The 24,820-nt window shown below is 38.1% G+C and overlaps 4 protein-coding genes across 7 annotated transcripts in view; 3 read left to right on the top strand and 1 right to left on the bottom strand.

Moving 5' to 3' along the window:
* The window catches only part of LOC145688227 (IQ motif and ubiquitin-like domain-containing protein), a 212,069-nt gene that overhangs the window by 82,819 nt on the left and 104,430 nt on the right, over positions 1-24,820 (bottom strand). For all 4 annotated transcript variants that reach the window (XM_081762137.1, XM_081762138.1, XM_081762139.1 and 1 more), the window contains exon 2: positions 5,994-6,683. In XM_081762137.1, coding sequence (XP_081618263.1) covers positions 5,994-6,663 — 670 coding nt within the window. In that variant the 5' untranslated portion in view covers positions 6,664-6,683. The remainder of the gene's footprint in view (positions 1-5,993; positions 6,684-24,820) is intronic.
* On the top strand, positions 14,093-17,062 carry LOC145687307 (uncharacterized). The gene is made up of 2 exons (XM_081760770.1): positions 14,093-14,108; positions 15,162-17,062. The coding sequence occupies exons 1-2, from the start codon at positions 14,093-14,095 to the stop codon at positions 17,060-17,062; spliced, it is 1,917 nt and encodes a 638-aa protein (XP_081616896.1).
* Positions 17,196-17,546, top strand: LOC145687308 (uncharacterized). The gene has a single exon (XM_081760771.1). The coding sequence runs from the start codon at positions 17,196-17,198 to the stop codon at positions 17,544-17,546; it is 351 nt and encodes a 116-aa protein (XP_081616897.1).
* On the top strand, positions 18,670-20,220 carry LOC145687310 (uncharacterized). Its single transcript, XM_081760772.1, has one exon. The coding sequence runs from the start codon at positions 18,670-18,672 to the stop codon at positions 20,218-20,220; it is 1,551 nt and encodes a 516-aa protein (XP_081616898.1).

The following is a 24,820-nucleotide window of genomic DNA, read 5'->3' on the forward strand; positions in this document are numbered from 1 at the left end:
CAAAATTTACTCATTAACGTTTGGATATCACTTACGTACAAGCCTTCACTGGCAAATTCACTTGCACGATCTTGTACCATACGCTTTTTATTCACTATTTTTAAAATTATAAACTCAGAGTACGTATTCCACAAAAACATCAAAGTGAGAATTTCTGCTGTTTTAACACGACGCTGAATGTTCGACATTTTACAACTACCAGCTATGAACTTGAAACGGAAATTAGTAGTAATCAGCGTTGCCAGTTGCAAAAGGAAAATTTTGCTTGGAAAATTATACTTTTTATTTCGTATTTTAACAATGGAAATTAACGTTTTTTAAACAATTCGCAATTTGTCGCGTTTTGCGGCATATTTCGCTCAAAATGACAGTTATCGCATTTTGTCGCGACTTCAAAATACCTACTTCTTTGCTCAATTTGACGTCGTTCGTTGGAAAACCGATGGCTCGGCTTTGTCGGAAAACTTTCGCGATTTCGCAGCTTGCGAAAAACTCCTGCCCCTACTGATTACCCGTGCCATTGCAGGATCATATTTAGCCAACAACTGTATGAGAGACAAACAATTTCCATCGTAGCTTCCATCATGGTCTTTACTGCCACTAAATGCTATTTTTTTTTTTTTTTTTTTTTTTTGCGCTAATGTGAGTGTAATGTCAAAAAGTCTCTCCAGAACCTGGACCCAAAACTTTACTTCAAATTTCCTTTCACTCTCCAATGAATTATCAATGGTTCATCAATTTTCTACTTATCAAAAAACAAACATGCTGGGTTTTTTTTTTTTTTAAGATTTGCTGTGCTGGTTCATTTCTTTGTTAATACTTACCCAGTCTCTGATTCTTGTTGCCCATCCATTTTTACTTTCACCACCAGAGAATAACCAACATGGCAAACAACATGCATAATCCAGTTTGTTTGAATAATTCAGCCATTTTACTTGCAATGACTGTCCCGCATTTATCTTTGTTTTGTAATACGCAGAAGAAAATCCTCTATTCTTTTCACCCTTGGAAAGTAGGAGACATCTCGTGCGTCGTTGTCAGTCCTGGTAGCTCATTACTTGGTTCAAGTAATTAAACTATTGCGAAAATGTCATTCTTTTTCAAGTGTTTTAAAAGTTTGTATTTACAGGCAAGGTGCAAGGGGACCTTTAAAGCCCTTGGGCCCCTTAGGGTTTGGGCCCCCCACACCTCGGGGTCTTGTGGTTTATGGATCCAGCACTGTCTGTGAGTTTGAATGTCAGCTAAGTTGATCATAGCACTATCGGTTTTTCTCTTTAAAGGTCATTGAACCATGCTGCAGCCAAATGTGGTATTCACCAGAGAGTAGTTACGAGGTGTCATGAAGTTCTTTCCAACAGAACTCACCGAAGGAAATCTATGCATACTACATTCATTGAGTGTGCATTGCCATTCTTATTCCTCTGGGAAAAAAGAGGGTGCGAAAACTTCAAACGTGGAGTTTTTTTTAACAGAAGATCGTGAAAACTTTAGGAGGCCAGTATAATTATCAAATCTGGAAAAAGTATGTCAGGTTCATGATCGGATTTTGAGTAACAGACGAATTTCGCCTCAAGCAATAGCTGAGACCTCATGCCCAAAGAACGATCTGGTGAATAATTCATGATAAGTTGGACATATATAAGCTTTCTGCGAAATGGGTCCCCAAACGTTTGAAAGCGTTTAGAAACGCAATCGTCTGACATCTTATCAGTTGATTTTTTGAGTTCTAAGACGATTTTTTGAATCGGATTGTTACTCAAGATGAAAGTTTCTTCCACTTGTTTGATCCTGAGACCAAACAGCAGTCATGCGAGTGGCGCCACTCAGGATCTTCAAATCAAAAAAAAAAAAAAATCAAAGTACAGAGGTCCGCAGGAAAGACGCCTGTCTCAATATTCTGGATTAAAGATGGTATTCTGTTATCAGATTTCCTTCCAAAGGGACAAATCATTGCATCAGAGTGTTACTGCAGTCTTCTAGCTAACTTAAAGGACGCTACTAAAGAAAATCGTCAGGGAAAGTTCAGAAGAGTTATTTCTGCAGGACAACGCTTCGGTTCACGAGGCTGGAAGAAAAATAGATTTTCTGAAGGACTTAGGATTTTCAGACCATTGATCACCAACCTTACTCGCCAGACCTTGCGCCCTCTAAAAGGTTTGAAAGGACAGAAATTTAGCAGTGATATCGAGGTCACAGCAGCTGCAGGACAGTCTTTTGCATACCAGGAGATTTTTTTCTGGAGCTGGAAAATTTGGAACAACGATGTGCCAAGTGTGTTGACCTTCGGTGAGAATACTTTGAATAGCCTGAGACTTTCGTGCCTGTGGTTAAAATCCTTCTGGGTCGGACCCAAAACTTATCAGCATCCCTTGTATTACAGAAGGGTATTTACAAGAGTTCATAGTGCTGTTATGTTTGTTTTTGTGTTCCTGCTCAGAAACATCAAGAGAGAAAATATTTGTAGAACGTATTTCTGAAATGCCAGTGAATTCAACATGTGTCTGTCTTCCTTCATCGTTCTTGCCTTTCCGTCGTTTTTAGCACATAGCAATGATGCCCGCATTTTACTACTCGTTGATCTAATCAGAAGTAGCCGAGTGAGATTGTCAACAATGTTTTAAAAATATAAGTGACCGCTACACTCCAAAGAGAAACAAAAATGGGAGGAAACAAACCTCAAACAACCACAAATACCTATTCAATCACATTTTGTGTCCCTAATATGAGAGAGTGGGTAATGGTAATCGAAAATCATTATTGTCGAAAGTTTGAGCTACGTCACATGGAAAATATTATAACTATTGGTTTAACCATATTTAAAGAAAGGTGACGTTGACCAAGATTTCGAAACAAGTTAAGGTCATAATGTTCACATTGGAGGAAAGACGTGAACCAGTATATGCGTTCGGAAGATTTTTATTACAATTTCGTAATAGGCGTCATTAGTGCTTTTGATTGGTGTACAAGCCATCTTCCACTTCGATATATAATCTCCCTCTCTTCCCTTGTGAGATATTGAAGAAAATAGAAACGTTCCCATTACGATCCAGTACTTGGCGCTTCGTCGAATAGCTTTTCCTGAACATTTAAACAAATATGTAGGGTTTCAAACCATTTTTTACATTATTTACATTGTTTCCTACTCACTGATGTAAAAATCTCGAAAATCGCAAAATGGTGCTTGGTCAATTGATGCATCTACTATGAATCCTGAAGAAATAGTAAAAGTGGGATAATTTTTCCAATTACACCTCTATGCATCGCATGATAGTGAGGCACTGGCATTCTGTCGGTATTTCACATACAGAAGACTTATTTCACACCAGTCACTCATCCATCAGTTATACCCAAAAAAGCGTGCGAGCAGACGACACGTATTGAAGGTATACTATCAGAAGCAAACTCGGCTGGAGTAAGATATCCCAGCAATTGATTGGGGATCGGAGGAGAAAATGAAGAATGCTACCCAATTACTTGTTTCGACATGCCGCAGTATCAAATTCTTTTCTGAATCTGGTGTATTGTAAATGTAAAACCCTCATGCCCTTAGTTCAACTGTTCTTGTTCGAGATCGTTTTACTCAGACATGTGCATTAATTGTGGGGAAGTCACATTTTGGGAATCAAATAACAAGACGAAAGTGACATGTTGGCGTTATCTTAGTGTTGAACTACCCTCGAATTATACATAACTTTTATGAATCTTTCAAAGTTCCTTCTTTCTTATTCTTTTTGGTTTTTCAGTGTAATAGATACCTTTCCTGTTCTGAAATAAGCAGAGTTTATTATATGAAACATAAAATATTAGAACATAAAAGCTCTCTTTAAAGCTGATTGTTTCAATGACCTTTTTCATCTGAAGCAGCAGTGAGTATGATCCAACCGAACCGTATCGTTCATGTCCCAATAGTGCACAGTGTGAAGGATTGGTTAATTTTTGTGTCTTTTATACACTATAAATCATGAATGAGGTGCAGGACTACCAACATATGCGAGCTAAACCAAGGTTTAAGAAAAATTCAACTTTCGCCTATTAAGAAAATTAGTTCTGTGTCATCGTTTTGATTAACGTTTGCATAGCTAGAAAGTATTAGGCGAAACTTGAAGCCCCGGGAAAATTATTGTTGTAAAACTACCATAAATCTTTTGAAGTTAATAGCAAAATAAGCTTGGAAAATATCCATTTCACCTAGTTTAAAAAAAAAAAATACTTCTGGATTATCAATTAAAAATTAACCCCTGGAAAATTTAATTGATTAAATGAATACTAACAAAAATTTTAATCGATTAATTTAATCATTGATTTTTAACAGATTAATTACAAGAAGATAGAAATAAAAAATATATTTTTGAGACAAACTCATCATGTTTTACTACAAGAAGTTACAGCTGAATGCAATTCCACATGATTTTCGTTTGTTGCACAGATAACTTCCAGCCTATATTTAATCGCTTTTCACGCGGTCTGAGGGGTTAGAGAAAAAATAGCATTTCGAACACCATCCAGTATTTTGAATACGAAAACATTGTGACGTTAGCTCAATTGATTATAGTAAGCACTCGACAAGCATGATATAATATTTTATTCACAACATCGTGAATAGTGAACCTCGGAGTTACTAGTTGTCTGCTTACCTGAAGTTGACCCCCTATTCACTTACATGGGCTCCGCATAAAACAATCTTTTATAGACTTAACATGTTCGTCTGATACTCGAAATTCACTATTATCGTGACATTTCACCACTTCATGTTGATAAAAAAAAACGTTTCTTCCATGTCTTGACGGGGTTACCTAATGGAGAATCTTTGTGAAGCACACAACCAAAGTTTCGTTGCACATTTAACGTCTGGGAACCACCACATATTATGCTTTCTACTGTGCCAACGACATTTTTCTTCAAGCAACACTAAAACTGCCACCGTTAGTTGAACATTTTGGAAATGTGCTGAACCAAACATACAAGAGTGCTATTGCTTTCACAATGTTTTGCTAACGACAATCTTGGAATGTTTAAATGTAATAAATATTTAAAATCTGTAAGTTACAATCTAATTACCTTGTATATGTAAAATGGCAATGCTTCCTTAGCAGAAATATACATGTCGTTTGTTTGCATCAGCAATATAGCTGCATATGCAATGACAGCAAAATCTGCTTTGGGCCTCTCCACAGACCTAAAAAACCTAGCCATGGAGCCCCTAGGTTTTGCCTTTCGCCACTAAAGTTCGCCGGATATGGGGTGCCTTTATCGCGACATTTAGTATATAATTGGTCTGTAAGGAAGGGAGAAGTACAGTTCTGAAACAATGTGTTGTTAGCTCGATTGATTACTGTAAGCACCACACAAACGCGAAATTGAGGCTCGAAATCACCAGTCCGGCATTCAAGTTTTCATGTATAATCACAGTTTTGTTTTAAATAGTTTCAAATATAGCTTTGCGATGATTAACATTTTCCTTCCGTTAGCTATCTAGATTACTCGCACATTGCCACATTGAAATTTCATTAAACAAATTGGGAATTAATATTGATAATAAAATTATAGAATACACTAGAAATTTACTAATATGTTCCTTCCGTAACATTACTACCAACTCCTTCGTTCGTCACGTATTAATCTTTAAAAAATATCACAACTGAATGAAATGTTTATTTTCCTACTTAGTTGCCGAATCTCCAATAATATTGCCGATTTTATTCTGCATTAGGTTTATTTGTGATTAAAAACCGTAATTTGTGTAAGCAATTTCAGAATAAACAAATTATTATTAAAATCATATTATTTAAAATTGTACCTAATACTGTAATAACTGTAACACTTAGAACGCACTATTATATTATTATAGATATGCACTTCTCTGTGTTTCCTTAGTCTTCTAAACATAACGGCGTTACAATAACAAAGAAAATATGAAATAATAACATAAACGTATTGTATACTTTTTAGAATCGACTACTACACACTAAAATAGAAACTAAATATGTTCTTACCTGTACCGATTCTAACAGTGATTACATCTGGTGTGGGAAGCGGTCGAATTTCTTGAAAATGTAAAGGATAATTTTCTGGATCAGTTGTTTCTAAACTGATTTGCACTGTTCCGAACGCCTGGGCTCCCAATCCCGCCAGTGGAAGACTATCATTGATTTCCTCTCCATCTTTCTTTAACTTCAGAATATCCAGCGGAACTTTAAATTTTTCGGCTAGATCACTTTTGATTTCACGCATATTCATGTACAGCGGACAAGCTCGAGTTATCACTTGATTATCTGCCACAAATATCTTCGCAGTTACAATGTATGAGGATGGGAAGTCTGCCGCTGCGACGATAAAGTTATTGTTTGATTGTAAATCCTCAGGAAGACCATTAGCTGATTCACATGTTTTATCATTGTCAAGATCAGCTGACTCTCCTACAGTCATCCCCGTAGTTTGGAATTTTACAGACTTCCCATCAGTTTGGGAATCTAAACTGTCTTTACCATTACTTTCAGTCAATTCATTTTGAACCTCAAATGCTGAAGGAGGATCTGTGTTTAATGGAGAGCCAATTTGTACTGATTCATCGAAGTTGGGCGTGCCTGCCTCGCGTGTAGCACTACTTGAAGATCTTGTAGCAGAAAGCTCTGCTGCGTCCATTTCCGGAGTTTCGCTCTCCATTCCTCTCAAGAGTTTGTACCCTAAAAATAAAAGTACAAAACATTTTTAAAATAACTTTATATGTGGTAGAATAACGCTACAGATTATCTCACCAAATCATTTTAAAGGTAAGAAAGGAAGGGGGTATCTCCAAAGACAATTGTTAAACAAATTTCAAGAGTTTGTCTTGTACTGACAGAAGAGTGAATAATTCGACGAAACAACAACAACAACAACAACAACAACAACAACAATAATAATAATAATAATAATAATAATAATAATAATAATAATAATAATAATAATAATATAGCAATATATCTCTGAATCACCTTCTTTCGCGCAATACATGGAATTACAGGAAAATATGGAACTAGTCTTGCGCTATATTATATAGGCTTTAGGAATCAAAATAGTACTTACATTAAAACGGGAGGAATGTTATTTGACATATTGACGTTAATGATTTTGAAAATATTTATATAGAAAAAAGTGTATATACACCTTACTTCTATACATACTTACTACTGTCATAAATTGAACACCTATTGGTGTGGAAAAGTAGTAAGTTGATTAAATTGTAATTTATTTTTAACTTATCGTCCTTTATTTGATTTTTCCTTAAAAATCAAATACACTGTATCGTATGAATTCAGCCGAACTCTTCGATCAAGATCAAAGTTGGCAAGGTGATAGATACAGCCCAGATTATATGCAAAATGCATGTTTAAGGTAACATGCAGAAACGTATGGATTTCTTTTTCTTTCCGATGAACTTGTAAGAATTAGTTTGAGGCGCATATGATAGCGCATGTAAGTGCATAGTTTGAGTGAATTTCGATGTGTGTGCATATTTCATAAACTCTCTGAATCTGCATATTTCTGAATTTTATTGCTGCATACTAGCATATTTCAGAGTATATCACAAGAAAGTAGGTTGTATTTAGAGTGAACTGAATCACTTTGTAAACGCAGATGTAGAATAAAACGTTCTATAGAATAATAGAATAAAATGTTGTATCCAAAATTAGTCCACCTGACCTGTCTTGCACACGGTCTTCATCGTGTAGCAGAAAGAACCAGCTGCCAATATGTGGAAGTAAACGCACTTATATAAAATATAAGGAAAGTATTTGTGAAAGCTTCATCGCGCGTACGTATCTTTCGCGAAGTAGCGAAAAATGTTCTGGTACCTTCGAAACAAGTAGGATTCGAATCATGTAGTACAAAACAACCCATGACATTGCAAGTGTACTTAATGTTGAAAACATGAAATTGGAAGAGAACCTAACACAGAAAGATATTTGGTGTTTTGCACATACACCAGTTACTTCTGCTGGTATAGAAAGGAAATTTTCGACCTGCAAAACCGTTTCTCACTGATAAATGCAGAGTGTTTACAGAAACAAATCTAAGGAAGAAGTTCATAGTTCATTGCAACAGAGGTCATTAAGACAAGACATTTTTGTAGGAAATTGACATTTTATTTTCTTACTTATGTACATACGACATTTTACTTTCTTACATATGACATTTTATGTTTCAGTGCATATGCTAAATTTTTAATGCATATTTTTATATTTTTCGTGCATATTTGCATCCATATTTTGGGGTTTATTTGAACATGAAAATCCGGGCTCTAGTTATAGACCTCGGCCTGGTATACAAGCAAATGAAACATTATAATGTACAAGCTTACGGTTTCCAGGTTATCTGCGGTCAAATTTTGCTCATATTTTCTAAATCAAAAATGAGTAAGCCATCCGATCGAGATCACATTTGACATCGTGGTAGACTTTGGCCTGCTATAGAAGCGACTGAAATATTATATTGTGCAGGCTTTTGGTTTCCGAGTTATGTACAGTCGAATTTCTAAATCGATTCATTGGACATAATATAAATATAATAAACTAGTGTCAACTACCCTTCCCTGAGTTAAAATCAGAAAAATGAGTAATATGTTCCGTTAGTCAGTCACTTTTTACTATTACTGAAGCGCTCTCAAATCGATACAAAGAAAGAAAATACAATGAAAAATCAGAAAATAATAAGTAATCTATACAAATAAAAAATAAATATTACTCTTGTGGGCTGAATTTAGATTTAAACGGCATCAGAGGAGTCACGTTCATCTCAACGACCCAGTAAACTATGGATTCGGCACTAATATCGGTCATTTTCAATCATTTTTATATATCTTACCCTTCTCCCAAGTTGCGCCATCATAGTGAAGCGATTAAAACCATTCCAAACCAAACGTCATCTATGTTGAAAATTTGATTGAGATCGGTCAGGTGGTTCAAGAGTTATGAAGTCGTAAACATAGTGACTTTCATTTTTACGCATATATAGAGACATGGTTTAAATAGCAATTAGAGGTCAGTCTTGAACAGCAAAAATAGAAATCAAGTAAAGAACGATTTTTTAAGACTATGCATATTTCACTTGTTTACTAACAAAACTCCAGATTCATCTTAGACCGGAACAAAATTATCAATACCGGTACATCATAAAAAAGAACTTTGGCAATGAATCAGCCAAAGCCTCTATTTAAAGATACTATTTCAATAAGAAACCGATAGAACTGAGAAAAACTTGAATTATATCAATTAGAATTATATCAGAAAAGGTATCTCAATATCGATTAGAGAAACAGTGACACCTTTGATGCTGTTCCAATCCAATTTCAGCCCTGATAATTGGGGAGGGGAAGGGTAGAACGTAGGGGAGGGGGATAAACATTTAAAAATGATCGAAAATGACTAATATTAGTGTCGAATCCATAGTTTTAGGAGTAGCTGAGTTTAACACTGACAATTTTGATGCCGTGTGCCGCAGGACGGGGGAGGGGGGAGGGGAGCTATATATAACAATAATCGAAAATCACCAATATTGGTGTCCAATCCATAGTTTTCGGGATCATTCAAATGAAGAGTGACATTTCCGATCCGGTTTAAATGCAAAATCAGCCCCGCTACTTGGGGAGGAGGAGAAAGAGAGATATAAAAATGATCGAAAATGGCCACTATCAGTGTCGAATTTTAGTTTTCTGAATCGCTTAGATGAACGGCGATACTTTCGATCCCGTTTAAATGCAAATTCAACCCCACTACTTGGAGAGGGGGGAAGAGATATTTAAAAATGATCGAAAACGGTCTAGTATTTAATCCATCTTTTTTGTGGTCGCTGAGATGAACGGTGACACTTCCAATGCCATGGTCCGCAACATGGGGAGGGGGAGTATATCTATATACATATAAATGATCGGAAATGACCAATATTAGTGTCGAATCCATGGTTTTCGGGGTTGCCGAGATGATCAATGATCTTTCCGATGCTGTTTAAATCGATGCCAATAAAAACGAAAACAGCGTATTTCACGGGTACTAAACACATGAGATGTTTTGTGGGACCTTGAACAAAGAGTTGAGAAAAAGACTCATAAAATGCTTCGTGTGGAGTGTTGTACTGTATGGGGCGGAAACGTTGACATTACGTAAAGGTGACGAAAATCGACTGGAAGCCTTCGAAATGTGGGTGTGGAGAAGAATGGAAAGAATTAGTTGGGTCGAGCGGAAAACGAATGAGAGAGTGTTAGAAATGGTGGGTGAGAAAAGAACACTTTTAGATATTATTAGGAAGAGGAAGAGAAACTGTTTGGGACATTGCCTAAGAAGAGATTGTATCATGAAGGACGTCCTAGAGGGTATGGTGGCGGGAAAGAGAGGGAGGGGCGAAGGAGACTACAATTAATGGATGATATTAAAACAGAAAGATCATACGCGAAGACGAAAAGGTTAGCGGAGGACCGTGGAGCACGGAAGCTTCTCAGCTGCGGCAAGTGACCTGCCAATAAAGGCAGAATATCTGTGATGATGATGATGAAACAAATGAGATACGGAGTTGTGCATTTAAATTTTCATTTCAACCCAGCGAAGCGGGTAATATATACTAGTTAAGTGATAAATCAAAATATAAAATCTCTCTCTCTGAAAATCAAGATTTGACTTTAGAAGTTTACTAGCAAAGCAAAATATAAATAACATTGAATCAAATTTTTCATAGACTGCAATAAATACCAGAATAGTTTTATCGATCGTTAGTAAACTGAAACATTCAAACAGTGAGGATCAATATGGATTTTCTAACAACTTGTTAAAAAAATAATTGATGTTATAGTTGAATCTTTAGTATAACTATTTAACCGGATGCTTCTAGAGGGAATCTTAACTTACTGCCTTAAATTGACAATCACAGTACCCATACATAAGCAAAGCAATAAGAGTAAGTCTAATAACTATCGTTCTATATCTTTTGTGTCAATTATATCCGAAGTTTTCGAGGAATGTATTAAAAATCCATTATCAAATTATCTTGAAATGAATAATCTGCTTCACACTTTACAATTTGGATTCACACCGAGGTTTTACACGACTAAGGCTGTGGAAAATATAGTAACACACCTATTAGACAATTTTGAAAGTAACGTATGCAACATTGCTAGATCTGAGCAAGGTTTTCGATACAGTGTCACACGATTTATTAGTTGCAAAATTACATTAGCATGATGTTAGGAAATTAAGTTGTTAATGAAGTCCTTGAAGTCCTATGTTAGTAATAGACGACAGGCTATCCGTATTGCAAATGAAAGGCCAGGTTTTCTTAATATAACATCAGGGGTGCCTCAAGGGAGTGTTAGGACTTTACTCTTTCTTGTCTACGTAAATATCTTCCCAAGTTTTCTACCTTATAAACCTGTTTTATTTGCTGATGACAAAACACTTCAAAGTACGACAGATAGGAGTTAAAATTAAAATTAAAAACAACGAAACGTTAGAAATGTCATCAACATGGTTAAAGTATAACAAGCTTTATCTCAATGAATCTAAGACAAAAACCATTCATTTTTATCTTGGCATTTATGTGACTGATTTTGATGTATGCCATTCTGTAAAACTTCCGGGAATATCTCTAGATCCAAAGCTAAACTGGAATGTACATACTGAAAGTTTATGAAAAAGACTATCTAGAATATTGTTTTTAGTTCGCAAACTAAAAACAACAGTTACTGAAACCATGCTTCTTAGAGCATATTATGCATTTTTTTCATTACGGTATATCATTGCAAGGTAATTCATCGGATGCTCATATTGTCTTTAAATGACAGAAGAAAGCTATAACAGCAATAGAATGTTTGCCAATAGAGTATTATGTAGAACATTCTTTAAGGAAATGCAGATCATGACAGTTCCTTCTTTGTATATACATTTATAAATGTCTTATGCACGTTAGAGAAAATCAGGATGGTGTTGGTTATCGCAATAATGCTCACTCATATAAGACAAGACATAAAGACGATTTAAATACCCCACTTGGGAATTGAAGACTTTGGGGCAAAAAACCGTCAAGTCCAAAAAGTGAAAGTGTAGAGGAGATAGCTTTACAAGGATTTTTCTTCATCCGATTTTCTTCAAACTTGGCATATATACTAGACCGAAAATAAATCCACATGTATTTTTTTTTTTTTTGTTTCTCTCGGAAAATAGGTTAAAGGGAGCAAAATATCCCTTTTCAAAAAGAGGTCCCAAAAAAAAGGCCACTTTAAAGAAAGAAACTCTGCCAATGCAAAGATGACTTCAAAGTAGGAAATACGGGTTTTGTCGTTTTTGCGAGAAAAGATTTGTAGGGGCAATGGCCCCCTTCGAAATAACAAAGGATTTCGCACAATTGGAGTTCGGTGAAATTGCTTAAAACTGTGATATGTTGTAGATATGGTGTTCCTGAGAAAAAGTCTCAATGATCACAACCACAAATCACTGACCATTTGGTAACTTTGGGGCCACATTTTCTAAAACAGCAGAAGGTAAGGATACTCTGGAATTTTGGTAGAATTGTATGAAATCCTGAAAAGTCCGATCCCAGAACCCAGAAAAAGGGATGTGGAGAGTAGCGGCCATCATCATTTAACCATAGACAGCATTCAGATGTTCATCTTGTAGGACAAAGGAAAACCATGGAAAGCCCTAGACAACTTTTTCAAGATCACGACATCTACAACATATCATAGTTTCATTCATTTACACCGAAATAAAAAATATCGTTATACCCGACTGTTCTTTTTTTTTTTAAAAAAAAATGGAGTTGAGTTGAGTTGAGTTGATTTTAGTTTAGCGTCCCGTTCAGCAGCGAGGCTATATGAGACGTGGACCTACTGATTAACGTGGAATCCGAACCACATGAGCTCCCGCAGGGAATCGAACCCGGGTCTCCCAAGCCAAAGGCGCGTACGCTAACCGCTTAGCCACGAAGGAGCTCTTTAAAAAAATGGACCTGTAGTGGCCAAACGGTCATAATTTGATAGTTGTACATATTAAGACTTTTTCTCATGATGAGAAGATCTTCGGCATATCTTAGTTTTACTCAATCTTACCGAAATCCAGAATATCGTTATACTCAACTGTTTTCAAGAAAGTAGCCCTGTAGTGACCAAATGATTAGTGATTTGTGGTTATGTCCATTGAGTCTTTTTCTCATGAAGACAATATCTACAACATATCACGGTTTCTGTCATTTTCACCGAAATCCAGAATGTCACAATCTTCGGCTCGGCTGCTTTCAAAAATATCGCCTCGTAGTGGCCAAACGGTCAGTTATTAATGGTTGTGCCCATTAACACCTTTTCTCAGGATCACAATATATACAACATATCACTGTTTCAGTCATTTTTTTAGCGAAATCTAGAATGTCGTTATCTTCGGCTGTTTTCAAAAAAGGGGCCCTGTAGTGGCCAAACGGTCAGTGAGTGGTAGGTATGCCCACTAAGATTTTTCTCAGGATCACAATATCTACAACATATCACTGTTTTAGTCATTTTTACAGAAATCCAGAATGTCATTATCTCCGTTTGTTTTCAAAAAAGTGGCCCTGTAGTGGCCAAAGATCCGTGATTTGTGGTTGTGTCCATTGAGACTTTTACTTAAGAACACAATATCTACATATCATGGTTTCAAGCAATTCCACCGAACTCCAATTTCCATAAAGATTTTGCGGAGTTCTTTGTTATTTCGAAGGGGGACACTGCCCCTGGAACACTTTTCTGGTAAACACGACAAAACTCGTATTTCCTATTTTGAAGTCATCTTTACATGGGCAGAGTTTCGTTTCTTTAATGTGGCCCTTTTAATCAAGGGGACCCTTTTTGGAAAAGGGGCTCTTTGCCCTCCCCTTAACCTCTTTTCCGAAAGAAACAAAAAGTACGTGTCGATCTATTTTCGGTCTAGTATATATCCAAGTTTGAAGAAAATCCGATGAAGAGAAACCCTTGTGAAGCTATCTCCTTTACACCTTCACTTTTTAGACTTGATGGGTTTTTGACCCAAAGTCTTCAATTGTTGTTGGGGGTTTGAAGAAGTTTGGGTTGGAATGGAAAGATCGAAGACTCGTAAGAAACATGTATGAACCAACAAGTAAGCGTTAGAATAAGAGAGGAAATCACAGAAGAGAGTGCAATTAGGAGGGGAGTTCGAGAGGGATGCTATCTCTTACCAGCATTATTTAGTATGTATTTAGAAGAGATAGTGAAAAAGGGCCTATATAATGAAAACGACATTTCGATAGGAGATCGAATGATTAGGTGTATACGGTTTGCAGATGATATGGCGCTTGTTGGATAATCTGAAAAGAAAATTAATAAGATGTTAGAAAACTTCAGGAAGGGCTGTGGAGAATATGTGATAAAAATAAATGTTAGGAAGACAAAAATCATGGTTACTGGAATGAAGTGGTCGATATTAAATATAGAAGTAGAAGGGGAGAAAATTGAACAGGTGACTAGTATTCGATACCTCAGTAGCAATATTAGTGATGATATGAAATGTGAACGTGAAATTAAAGGGAGGATAGAAATGGCGAAAAAAGCCTTTAGAAGGAAGAAAAGTCTATTTTGTGGGATCTTGAATAGAGAAGTGAGATAAAAACTTATAAAATGCTTCATGTTCGAGCCTGTGCATGGGCAATTTGTTCATTTTTTCTTTTCGTTTTTGTGTATGTGTAGTGTGAGAAAGTTTTCTTTTTTGGCAATAGATGGCCTATGCCTACCGCTCGCCCACTCCCTTTCTTGGGGGTTGTTTTTAGCGTCCTCCAGCCATAGTGAGAGAGAGACGCGACAAGAGTTTTGTGTGTGTGTGTGAGTTCTTACAGCCTTCGAGTGAAAAATTATCCATCTAAAAACATTAAGAAACTTGAGAACAATTCAAAATTGAGGATAGTAGACAACTGAGTATATCATTTTACATATTTATCTGAATTTTCTGTAGTTGTGTAGTTTTTCATATATTTAAAATAAAAGCTTTAAAATGACAAACTGTCGTTTGGTAAGAAGCTCAAACATGGTCCTCCTTTAGTGCCGGATGAAGCAAAAAGTGCAGCTTTGGTGAACTTTTGTGAGTGTGTTTTCTGTAGTGTGTGTGACATTCTAAAACAATGGAGAACTTAAATATTAAAAAAATGTACTTTGAAAGCCAAAATTACTCGACAGGAAAAGGCAGTGAGCCTGCTGTCTCAGAACGACGCGAACGCCATATTGGTTCATAGCGGGAAGGTCAACGAGTTACAACAAGACTGTTCTCAACTTTTGGACGAAATAGCTGCAGTTTCCAACGATGAAGAATTTATTAAAGAAGAAGAAGAGCTCGCAGAAATGGAAAGTAGACTTGTAAAACTAAGTGTGTCCCTAATGGATCTGCAAGCTACAACACAATCCCCTCCCAATAGTGAAACTCAAGCGTGTAGTGAAATGAAACTGCCGAAATTACAGTTGCCAACATTTAGTGGGAACTTATTCGAGTGGTTATCATTTAAGGACTTGTTTATTGCATCGGTGCATAACAACGAGAAGCTCTCGGGAGCTCAGAAGCTGCAGTACTTGAAAACAAGTCTAAAAGGTGAACCCGCGCAACTAATCCAGGCTATGCAAATTACTGATACTAATTATCAGGAAGCGTGGAACATTCTGAACTCTCGCTATCAAAACAAGCGTGAAATCGTGAATTCGATTTTAAAGCGGTTAATCACGCAACCGGTCATTCAGCAGGAATCGGCTACTGCATTGCGTAAATTAATCGATACAACGGTCGAGTGTACGCGTTCGTTAAAAGTGATGGAGCAACCCGTAGAGCATTGGGACGCTATTCTCGTGTACCACACTACCGAAAAACTCGATAGCGAATCGCGTCGGCAGTGGGAACTAGCGCAAAAATCAAATGAGCAACCCTCATTTAAAGAATTAACGGACTTCTTGGATCATCGCGCGCGCGCGCTCGCAGTCTCTAGCGGCAGCAGAGGGAAGACTACGACGTCGAGTGATACAATGAGGCAACGAGAAAAGAGGCAAGCAGTGACACATCATACAGTGACCCAGAGTGAACTAAACCCCTGTGAGTTATGTAATGCTAAACACTCTCTCCATAAGTGCCCTGATTTTCAAAAACGCTCTGTAGCAGATCGTGTGTCGTTTGTGAAGAGTAAAGAGCTATGCTTCAATTGTTTACGCGGTTCTCACAAAAGTACCCAGTGTTCCTCATCTAGTTGTCGTGTGTGCCATAAGCGACACCACACATTACTTCATTATGAGCGTAGTGAGCCCCGAAGTACGTCGGTGTCACCTGACGGAGAACAACCTGTTTCTTCACATGTTGCAGCCGAGAGAAACACTCCGCATGTGTTGTTATCAACAGCAATTATAATGGTGAAAGACAGAAACGATGTTTGGCGCCCATTCCGTGCAATGCTCGATTCCGCCTCTGAGACGTCATTTGTCACAGAAAATTGTGTTCAAAAGCTGGGACTAACAAAACATAAGAAGAAAATAGTGATTTCTGGAATAACGGGTGCAGGTGTGGGCACTTCTCGTGCAGTGACGGATTTAGAATTTCAAGCGGTAGGTGATGATAGCGAAACTTTCAGCACCAGAGCAGTAGTTGTGCCAAAGGTTACATCTAATCTCCCAAAGGCACCAGTTCCGGACCCAAGCTTGTGGAATCACTTAAGCGGTATCAAGCTCGCAGACCCAACGTTCAATGTGGTGGGCCCTGTGGATATATTGCTAGGTGGAGACGTGTTTCCTTTATTATTGTGTAGTGGAAAACGAGTGGGACCCATTGGATCGCCCGTAGCGCTAGAAACTGCTCTCGGTTGGATCGTAGCAGGGAGCATCGCTTCTACTGGACGTAGTGTTACAGTTACATCTCACCACGTCGCTTGTGAGGTTGAAATCAGTTTGCAGAGGTTTTGGGAAATAGAAGAGCTTCCGCCCCAGAAACACCTCACACTAGAGGGAAAAAAAGTGCGAGCAACATTTCAAAGACACATACTACCGGGACGAACACGGAAGATTCACGGTAAGCCTACCCTTCAAGGATAGTGTAAAGACTCTCGATGCATCTAGAGACATTGCTGTTAGAAGACTTTTGCACAGTGAACGCAAGCTTGCAAAGTTACCTGCCCTACAAGAGCAATATCGGGATTTTATGCGGGAATATCTTGATCTAGGTCACATGGAGATCGTGTCAATAGGAGAGAGAAACGTTTCCCCAGAGAAGAGTTGCTACTTGCCCCACCATGCAGTGATGAAGCCAAGTAGTTCAAGTACAAAATTAAGAGTTGTGTTTGACGCTAGTGCCAAAACGTCATCTGGTGTGTCATTAAATGATAAGCTTATGATCGGGCCCAAACTCCAAGATGACATATTGCCACTATTACTGCGATTTCGAGGCCACAAGATTCCCCTGTGTGCTGATATAGCGAAAATGTATCGTGCTGTGCTAGTAAACAAGGTGGACAGAGATTACACGAGAATTGTGTGGCGTGAGTGTGAATTGTGTGACACATTCGTTTACGGGCGGTAACATATGGTACTGCGAGTGCGTCTTTTCTGGCGACACGCTGTCTACAACAGCTGGCAGAAGATGAGGGTGAGCACTTTCCCCTGGCGGCTCCAGTGGTCAAGCGGGACTTTTTTATGGATGACCTCCTTTCAGGGGCGGCTTCGGTGCCAGAAGCCATCGAGCTTCAACGACAACTGATCGAGCTACTGAGAAGAGGAGGTTTTGAATTGCGGAAGTGGTCCTCAAATGAGATTGAAGTGTTAGAGGCTATCCCAGCTCATATGCGTGAAACGAATGTGCCCTTTCGTTTTGACATTGACGACACACTTAAAACGCTTGGTGTCGAGTGGTCTCCCTCCGCGGACGAATTCGGTTTTAGAGTATGCCCTTCAAAACCCCACTCAGTGCTGACGAAGCGAATTATACTGTCCGAAGTAGCAAAATTGTTTGAACCACTTGGTTTGTTGTCTCCTGTAACCATTAAAGCCAAAATATTGTTGAAGACCTTGTGGAAAAACAAGTTGGACTGGGATGACGCACTTCCGGTAGAGCTTTGTGAAGTATGGTGCAAATACTGTTGCGAGTTACCGGTATTACGCGAACTTACCGTGGAGCGCTGTATCGTACCAGTAAATACAGTCAAGTGTCAATTAATTGGTTTCTGTGATGCTTCTGAAAAGGCCTACGCTAGTGTCGCCTATTTGCGGGGATGGTCACGTGGAAAGCAGATTAATTGCAGCAAAAACGAAGGTTGCCCCAATAAAAACAATGACCCTACCGAGACTCGAGCTGTGTGCGGCTGTGCTTTTGGCAAGGCTACTTAGCGCTGTGTTAAAGGCTATTCTACTCAAGATAGAAGATATAATTGCCTTCAGTGACTCCACCATAGTGCTTTCGTGGTTAGCAGCTGAGCCTAACAAGTGGAAAACTTTTGTGGCAAATCGAGTCTCCGAGATACAGGGCTTAATTCCCTCGGCTTGCTGGCGTCACGTAAATAGTGCAGAAAACCCCGCGGACAGTGCTTCGAGGGGAATCAATCCGCGTGAATTGTTGTGTCATGACTTATGGTGGAATGGTCCTTCGTGGCTATCACAGCCAGTGGTATCCGACGATCCGGGTCCGGACTTCGACCCCCCACGCTACGATGGAAGAAAGGCAAATGTGTGTGACAGTTATGTGTACTACTATAACGGATGGCATCACAAACCGTTATTCGTCATTCACGAGGTCAAGGCGTGTTTTAGCATGGTGTCTAAGATTCATCAACAATCTCAAGGCTAATTCCCCAAGACAAAGTGGGCCATTAACGGCTAATGAGCTAAAAGCTTCATTGTTATGCTTAGTGAAACAAACGCAAAGTGAAGCATTTGCTAGAGAACTAGAACATTTAAAGAGCGGTAAACCCTTACCCCCCAAGAGCCCTATTTTGTGCTTAAGCCCATTTATTGACAATGACGGGATAATGAGAGTGGGAGGTCGATTACAACACGCAGAGATCGCCACAGATCACAAACATCCCATTTTAATGCCAAAGAATCATAAGTTAAGTGAACTGTTGATTCAACACGAACATGAGGCTACATTACATGGCGGCCCTCAATTGGTAACAGCTAGCCTGAGGCAAAAGTATTGGATACTTGGAGCTAGGAATCTAGTGAGAGCGATTACGCGAAGAAGTGTAAAGTGTCATCGTTTTGCTTCCAAAGGAGAAAAACAAATGATGGGCTCCCTACCAGCAGCCAGAGTGAATTTTAGTCGATGTTTTCTTCAAGTAGGTGTCGATTACGCGGGCCCCATTCTTCTTAAGAACGCTTTTGGAAGAAGGAGAGTGCCGTATAAGGCGTATATTGTTATATTTGTATGCCTCTCTACAAAGGCCATTCACTTGGAGCTTGTGTCGGATGCAACTTCTAATTGTTTCCTAGCTGCTTTTAGGCGCTTTGTCTCCCGTCGAGGGATCCCCACTGATGTCTATAGTGATTGCGGGACAAATTTCGTCGGTGCTAGCAAAGAGTTAAAACAGCTTTTAGGTTCCAGTGCGCACAGAGAGGGAAACGAAACAACTTCAGCGTATTTAAGTGAACAGGGGATATCTTGGCATTTCAGTCCCCCCTTTACCCCGCACTTCGGTGGCTTGTGGGAAGCAGGTTTGAAGAGGATCAAACATCATTTGAAACGAGTTGTGGGCAATGTTACGTTGAGTTACGAAGAGATGTATACTGTTCTATCTCAAATCGAAGCAGTACTAAACTCTCGCCCCCTTACACCAGTATCTAGCGATCCCAATGATCTTTCCGTGTTAACACCAGCTCATTTTCTCATTGGAGATTGTTTGGTTGCCATTCCTGACAGGAATCCTTTTGAAGGCAAAATACCCAACCCTCGAAGATGGCAATTAGTTCAACAGCTGACTCGCCATTTCTGGAAACGGTGGGTGCAAGAATACTTGTCACGCCTTCAACAAAGACCTAAGTGGTTGGCTCCGCGGAAAAACGTCCAGAAGGCTGACATGGTATTGTTAAAGGAATCCTCCCTCCCCCCTCAGCAGTGGAAAATGGGAAGAATCACGGAAGTCCATGCTGGGACCGATGGACTAGTGCGAGCAGTAACAATAAAAACAGCCTCCGACGAACTTAAACGTCCGATTGTAAAGTTGTGTGTGCTTCCCTTTGAAGTGAATAGAGAAGCTGAGTGAAAAAAAAAAAAACTTGTTCGCAATAGCGACGAATGTTTGTTTACGTTGTATAAATAGTGAAAATATAAAATTCTTTGTTTGTGTTTTTTGAAATGTAGCATTTCAAGGCGGGCGGTATGTTCGAGTCTGTGCATGGGCAATTTGTTCATTTTTTCTTTTCGTTTTTGTGTATGTGTAGTGTGAGAAAGTTTTCTTTTTTGGCAATAGATGGCCCATGCCTACCGCTCGCCCACTCCCTTTCTTGGGGGTTGTTTTTAGCGTCCTCCAGCCATAGTGAGAGAGAGACGCGACAAGAGTTTTGTGTGTGTGTGAGAGTTCTTACAGCCTTCGAGTGAAAAATTATCCATCTAAAAACATTAAGAAACTTGAGAACAATTCAAAATTGAGGATAGTAGACAACTGAGTATATCATTTTACATATTTATCTGAATTTTCTGTAGTTGTATAGTTTTTCATATATTTAAAATAAAAGCTTTAAAATGACAAACCGTCGTTTGGTAAGAAGCTCAAACACTTCATGTGGAGTATTCTACTGTATGGGGCTGAAACATGGACATGGACTAAAAGGTATGATGGCAGGGAAAAGAGAATTGGGGAGAAGGAGGCTACTATTAACCGCTTAACGGTTTTACCCGAATTATTACGTTCAAGGGTAATATGTAAATCTGGATTATCCCGAGTTATTACGTTGAAACTATATTTTTCCGTTCGAATCTGTATTTAAGCGAAATGTTTCGTTGTGAGAAGAAAAGGTGCAGGCAGCAAATCTTAACAAGCAAATTAACCGTCTTTTGTTTTGGTTTATTGACTTTTAAAATAGATCGTGTTAGCACGCATTTATGATAGATTTAAAATATGAAATAAAAAAAATATGACCTTTTCGGGACGTTTCTCTAAAATAAATTCGACCGTTAAGCGGTTAATGGACTACAGTAAAACAGAAAAATCGTACGTGCAGACGAAGAGGTAAGCTGAAAACCGTGAAGCATGGAAGCTTCTCAATTGCGGCAAGTGACTTCCAAATAATGGCAGAATATCTATGATGATGATGTCATATTAGTCTAAATAAAACCCAAAGGAGCAATAAGCATATTGGCAAGAGACTGTATAATGTATTATCAGTACATTACCGACGAATATGTAATGTCGATTTCGAAAACTATTGTAAAGCATTTCTTGTAAATAATCCTATTTATACTATTAATGAATTTGAAAAAGAAAAGTGTGAATTATAAGAAATAATCTCATTTTTGTATATTATTAACGCTTAGGGATGGGCACGAGCAAGTTTTCTTTGAAACTCGACTCGATTCAAAACAGACACCTTTGAGCTCGACTCAAGAACTCGGCTCGAAAACTTTCGTCTAACTCAACTCGACTCGAATTAGGGTCGGGTTTCGAATCGAGTCGAGCCAAATCCTGTGTGTAGATTCAAATACTCTCTTCAAGTATTCTACATAGACAATATAATTATTATCAATGATACTACTACTACAACTAGCTATTCTTATTATTATAACAACACCGTGTATAAACATGAAGGATAAGCGGTTTGTATCTGAATACTAAAAACTAGTTGACTGCCGACCTCGGCAATCCTGAAGTCTAGGAGGCAAGGCAAGGCCATCATTCACGAAGTTCCGGATTTATATTCCGGAGGAGCATCAGACCCGTTGCTGGAACCTTCCCTTAAGTTTAATTGGCCCCTGGAACTGTGAGTTGTGATAACCTTTGTTTAGGGATTTAATTAAATCATGGATTTGCAATAGAAACTAATTTTGCTTTCATGATTATTTTACGTTGCAAAGTAAATGTTGGCAAAGGTGACTATATAAGACTGATGCTCTTTTATTTTATTATTTATTTATTTAATTTTTGAAATGTCTAAGCTGGATTTTCAAAACATTTCCCTGAGAAAATGTTTTAATTCAAAACTCTGTATCCTAAATGTTACGTTGTACTTCCAGTCTTCTAAGTTAAAAGTTCAGCCAAATCAATTCCCAATAGAGATAGTACGTACTAGTCTATAAGCTATGATAATGGGAATGAAATTGTAGCAGCACTGACAGCATTATTATAAAATAATTTTCATTTAGTTATATTAAGTTGGTACAAATGAAATATTCCCTTGGATATTCGATGGGAAACTTACTGTGGCAACAAAACAAAGGAAGGAGTAGGGTCATGCGTCCAACGCTACAAACTTTGTACGCCTCCAACAAGCAGACTGTGGTGCCCAGGCAATCAAGAGGCAAAGCATTGTTAAATAGAGACATGCGAATGTGCATCATGGAGAATATACAATTGCGAGTGATTTCCGTTTACAAATTCAAACCGGGACATTCTACACAATCCACAAAAATTTTAACAATGCATTTGGATCAGGAACAGCCAGTGGAGAATGGCACAATTTGCGGTCAAATTTCTTCCTAGTAACACGAATTGCAAAACGGTCGTCTTAGGCACCTACAAACATCATGTTCGAATGAGATCCTCAGGAATACTATGAAAGCATACCCTCGGAAAAGTGTTCGTACCTTTGCAGTCCAGTTAGGCATGCACAATAGCACTGTTGCTCGGCGACTCCGTACAATCGGTAAGGCGAAAAAGTTGAACTCATGGCTGTCACATGAGTTAACATCGACGAACAAGGATCGTCGTCTGGATGTATGACGACGAGGTATGATGTCTGCATGTATGAAAATATTTTGTGGGTGTAAGAAATATCCCGGAAACTTTCCTGCATCGGATTGCAACTTTTAATGAAAAATGGATCTGCTTACGACAATTATACAAATGGTCAGGGCAGTGACTGGATCTTGGCCAAAGTTCAGGATGCTTCCAAAACCCCTAGAAAACGTTCTTATTGACATGGCGATTTATAGTGGGACTAATCAATCATGTCTTTCTATGTCGAGAAGAAGCAATCCCTTTGGAACGTTAAAGTGCTGAACACCATGATATGCATCGCAACTTAGTTCGCAAGCATCCAGAAATATTCAAGATACATTGTGTTCTTATGTTGCACAACAATGCATCCCAAATGTCACTCAAAGGACGTTGAGGATCCACCATGAGTTGCAATATGAAAAACATCTCATCCATAGCAATCTCCTAATGTCTTTTCCAGCTACTTTCATCTCTTCCGGTATCTTGGCCACTTCTCAAGACGGAAGATCTTCCTGATGATCAAGTGGCGCAACGAGCAATTGAGGACTTCATCGTGTTGCAGACTCTAGTCTTCTTTCGTCATAGAATTCAATCGTTGCCTGAGCGATGGCAAAATGTGTAGTTGCAGACGGCAACTATTTTGATTAACCAAGTATAGTAGTTGACATTTTTGGCCTTTAGAAATGATGCATTTTCTACGGACATTTCATTTTCACAAACCTATTATAAAAGTAGAGTAATTACGTTCCCTTACGTGACATTTGAATGTCCGCTTTACCTTGAGTTAACATAAATCGATTTTTAGACATCACGGCAGTGTTGGTATTTGAGTAGAAACTGGGCTATAGAGAAATTTTCATCATGTGTCTCTTTGTTCTCTTTGTGTTTCTAGTGTATTTTTTGTTTCCAAGTTATTGTGTAATGACTTTTGAAATATTTATTGTGCAAGAACAGTAAGATTAAACTATTCCCTAATAAATCACTTTTCAGTTTTCTTATGTTAAAAGAAATAAACTTATAAAGAATTATTTATTATTACGCTATGAACAGGTCCACAGAGACATACATATGTAACAGTGCACATAATATACTGTCATTTTAAGTTTGTATTGTACATAAATCAGTTCCGTAAATAAAGTAAAATATTTTGTTTAAACGTCTCATTATTCTATACAGCCTATAGGCTAATGAAAGTTGATGATTAATTAAAGCAAATTACTCGAAACAATTTGGTACAATGAGAATTTGAAAGGAATGCTGTTAGTCGAAGACAATTCTACAACGTGATATCCACTGCAAATTCATATGCCCTCGGATTGGACCAGAGTCCCCTCCCATCAGAGATGAGCTTCCTAACACTGAGCTATTGTGTCCTTTTTAATCATTTCTGGTCGTTTGTTTGAAATTTAACGTTCCGTTTTAGCACGAAGGATGTATGAGACAGTACCAGCTATTCATATTGCAAATCGAGACTTTACTCGAGTTTGTATCCGAAGCAAACATACTTACGTGCTTTCAACCCAGGGACAGAACACAAACAGAACATAGTGTGTCAGCCACTATCAAAGATCAATAATAATTAGTAGAGACCAGTGGCCAAATGCCTCTTTTTTCTGAAGGTTAAAGATATAATAAAAGTGACCGTGCCTAAGTTTATTTCTCGGTTCTTTGGTTCAATTTATATAAAATTCACTTTCCCTATTTCTCTCAATATTTTGCCCACTCTGTCGTTTAAAATGTCGAATAATGCCTATCTCTTGCATTTTCTTCTAAATCAGAATGTCATTTGAGTAATCAGAAAGTAGATCTCTTCCTTTAAGAAATATTTTTGTTTATTGAAAGACAAATCAATGGAAAGAATATCGTCACAAAGAATGTCTGATTATGCTCTGACACACATTCTCTTTCCGTGAGAAGTACCAATACTCAT

This window comes from Thermobia domestica, chromosome 6, assembly GCF_964235325.1.
Source record: "Thermobia domestica chromosome 6, izTheDome1.hap1.1, whole genome shotgun sequence".
In the NCBI taxonomy this organism is placed as follows: domain Eukaryota; kingdom Metazoa; phylum Arthropoda; class Insecta; order Zygentoma; family Lepismatidae; genus Thermobia; species Thermobia domestica.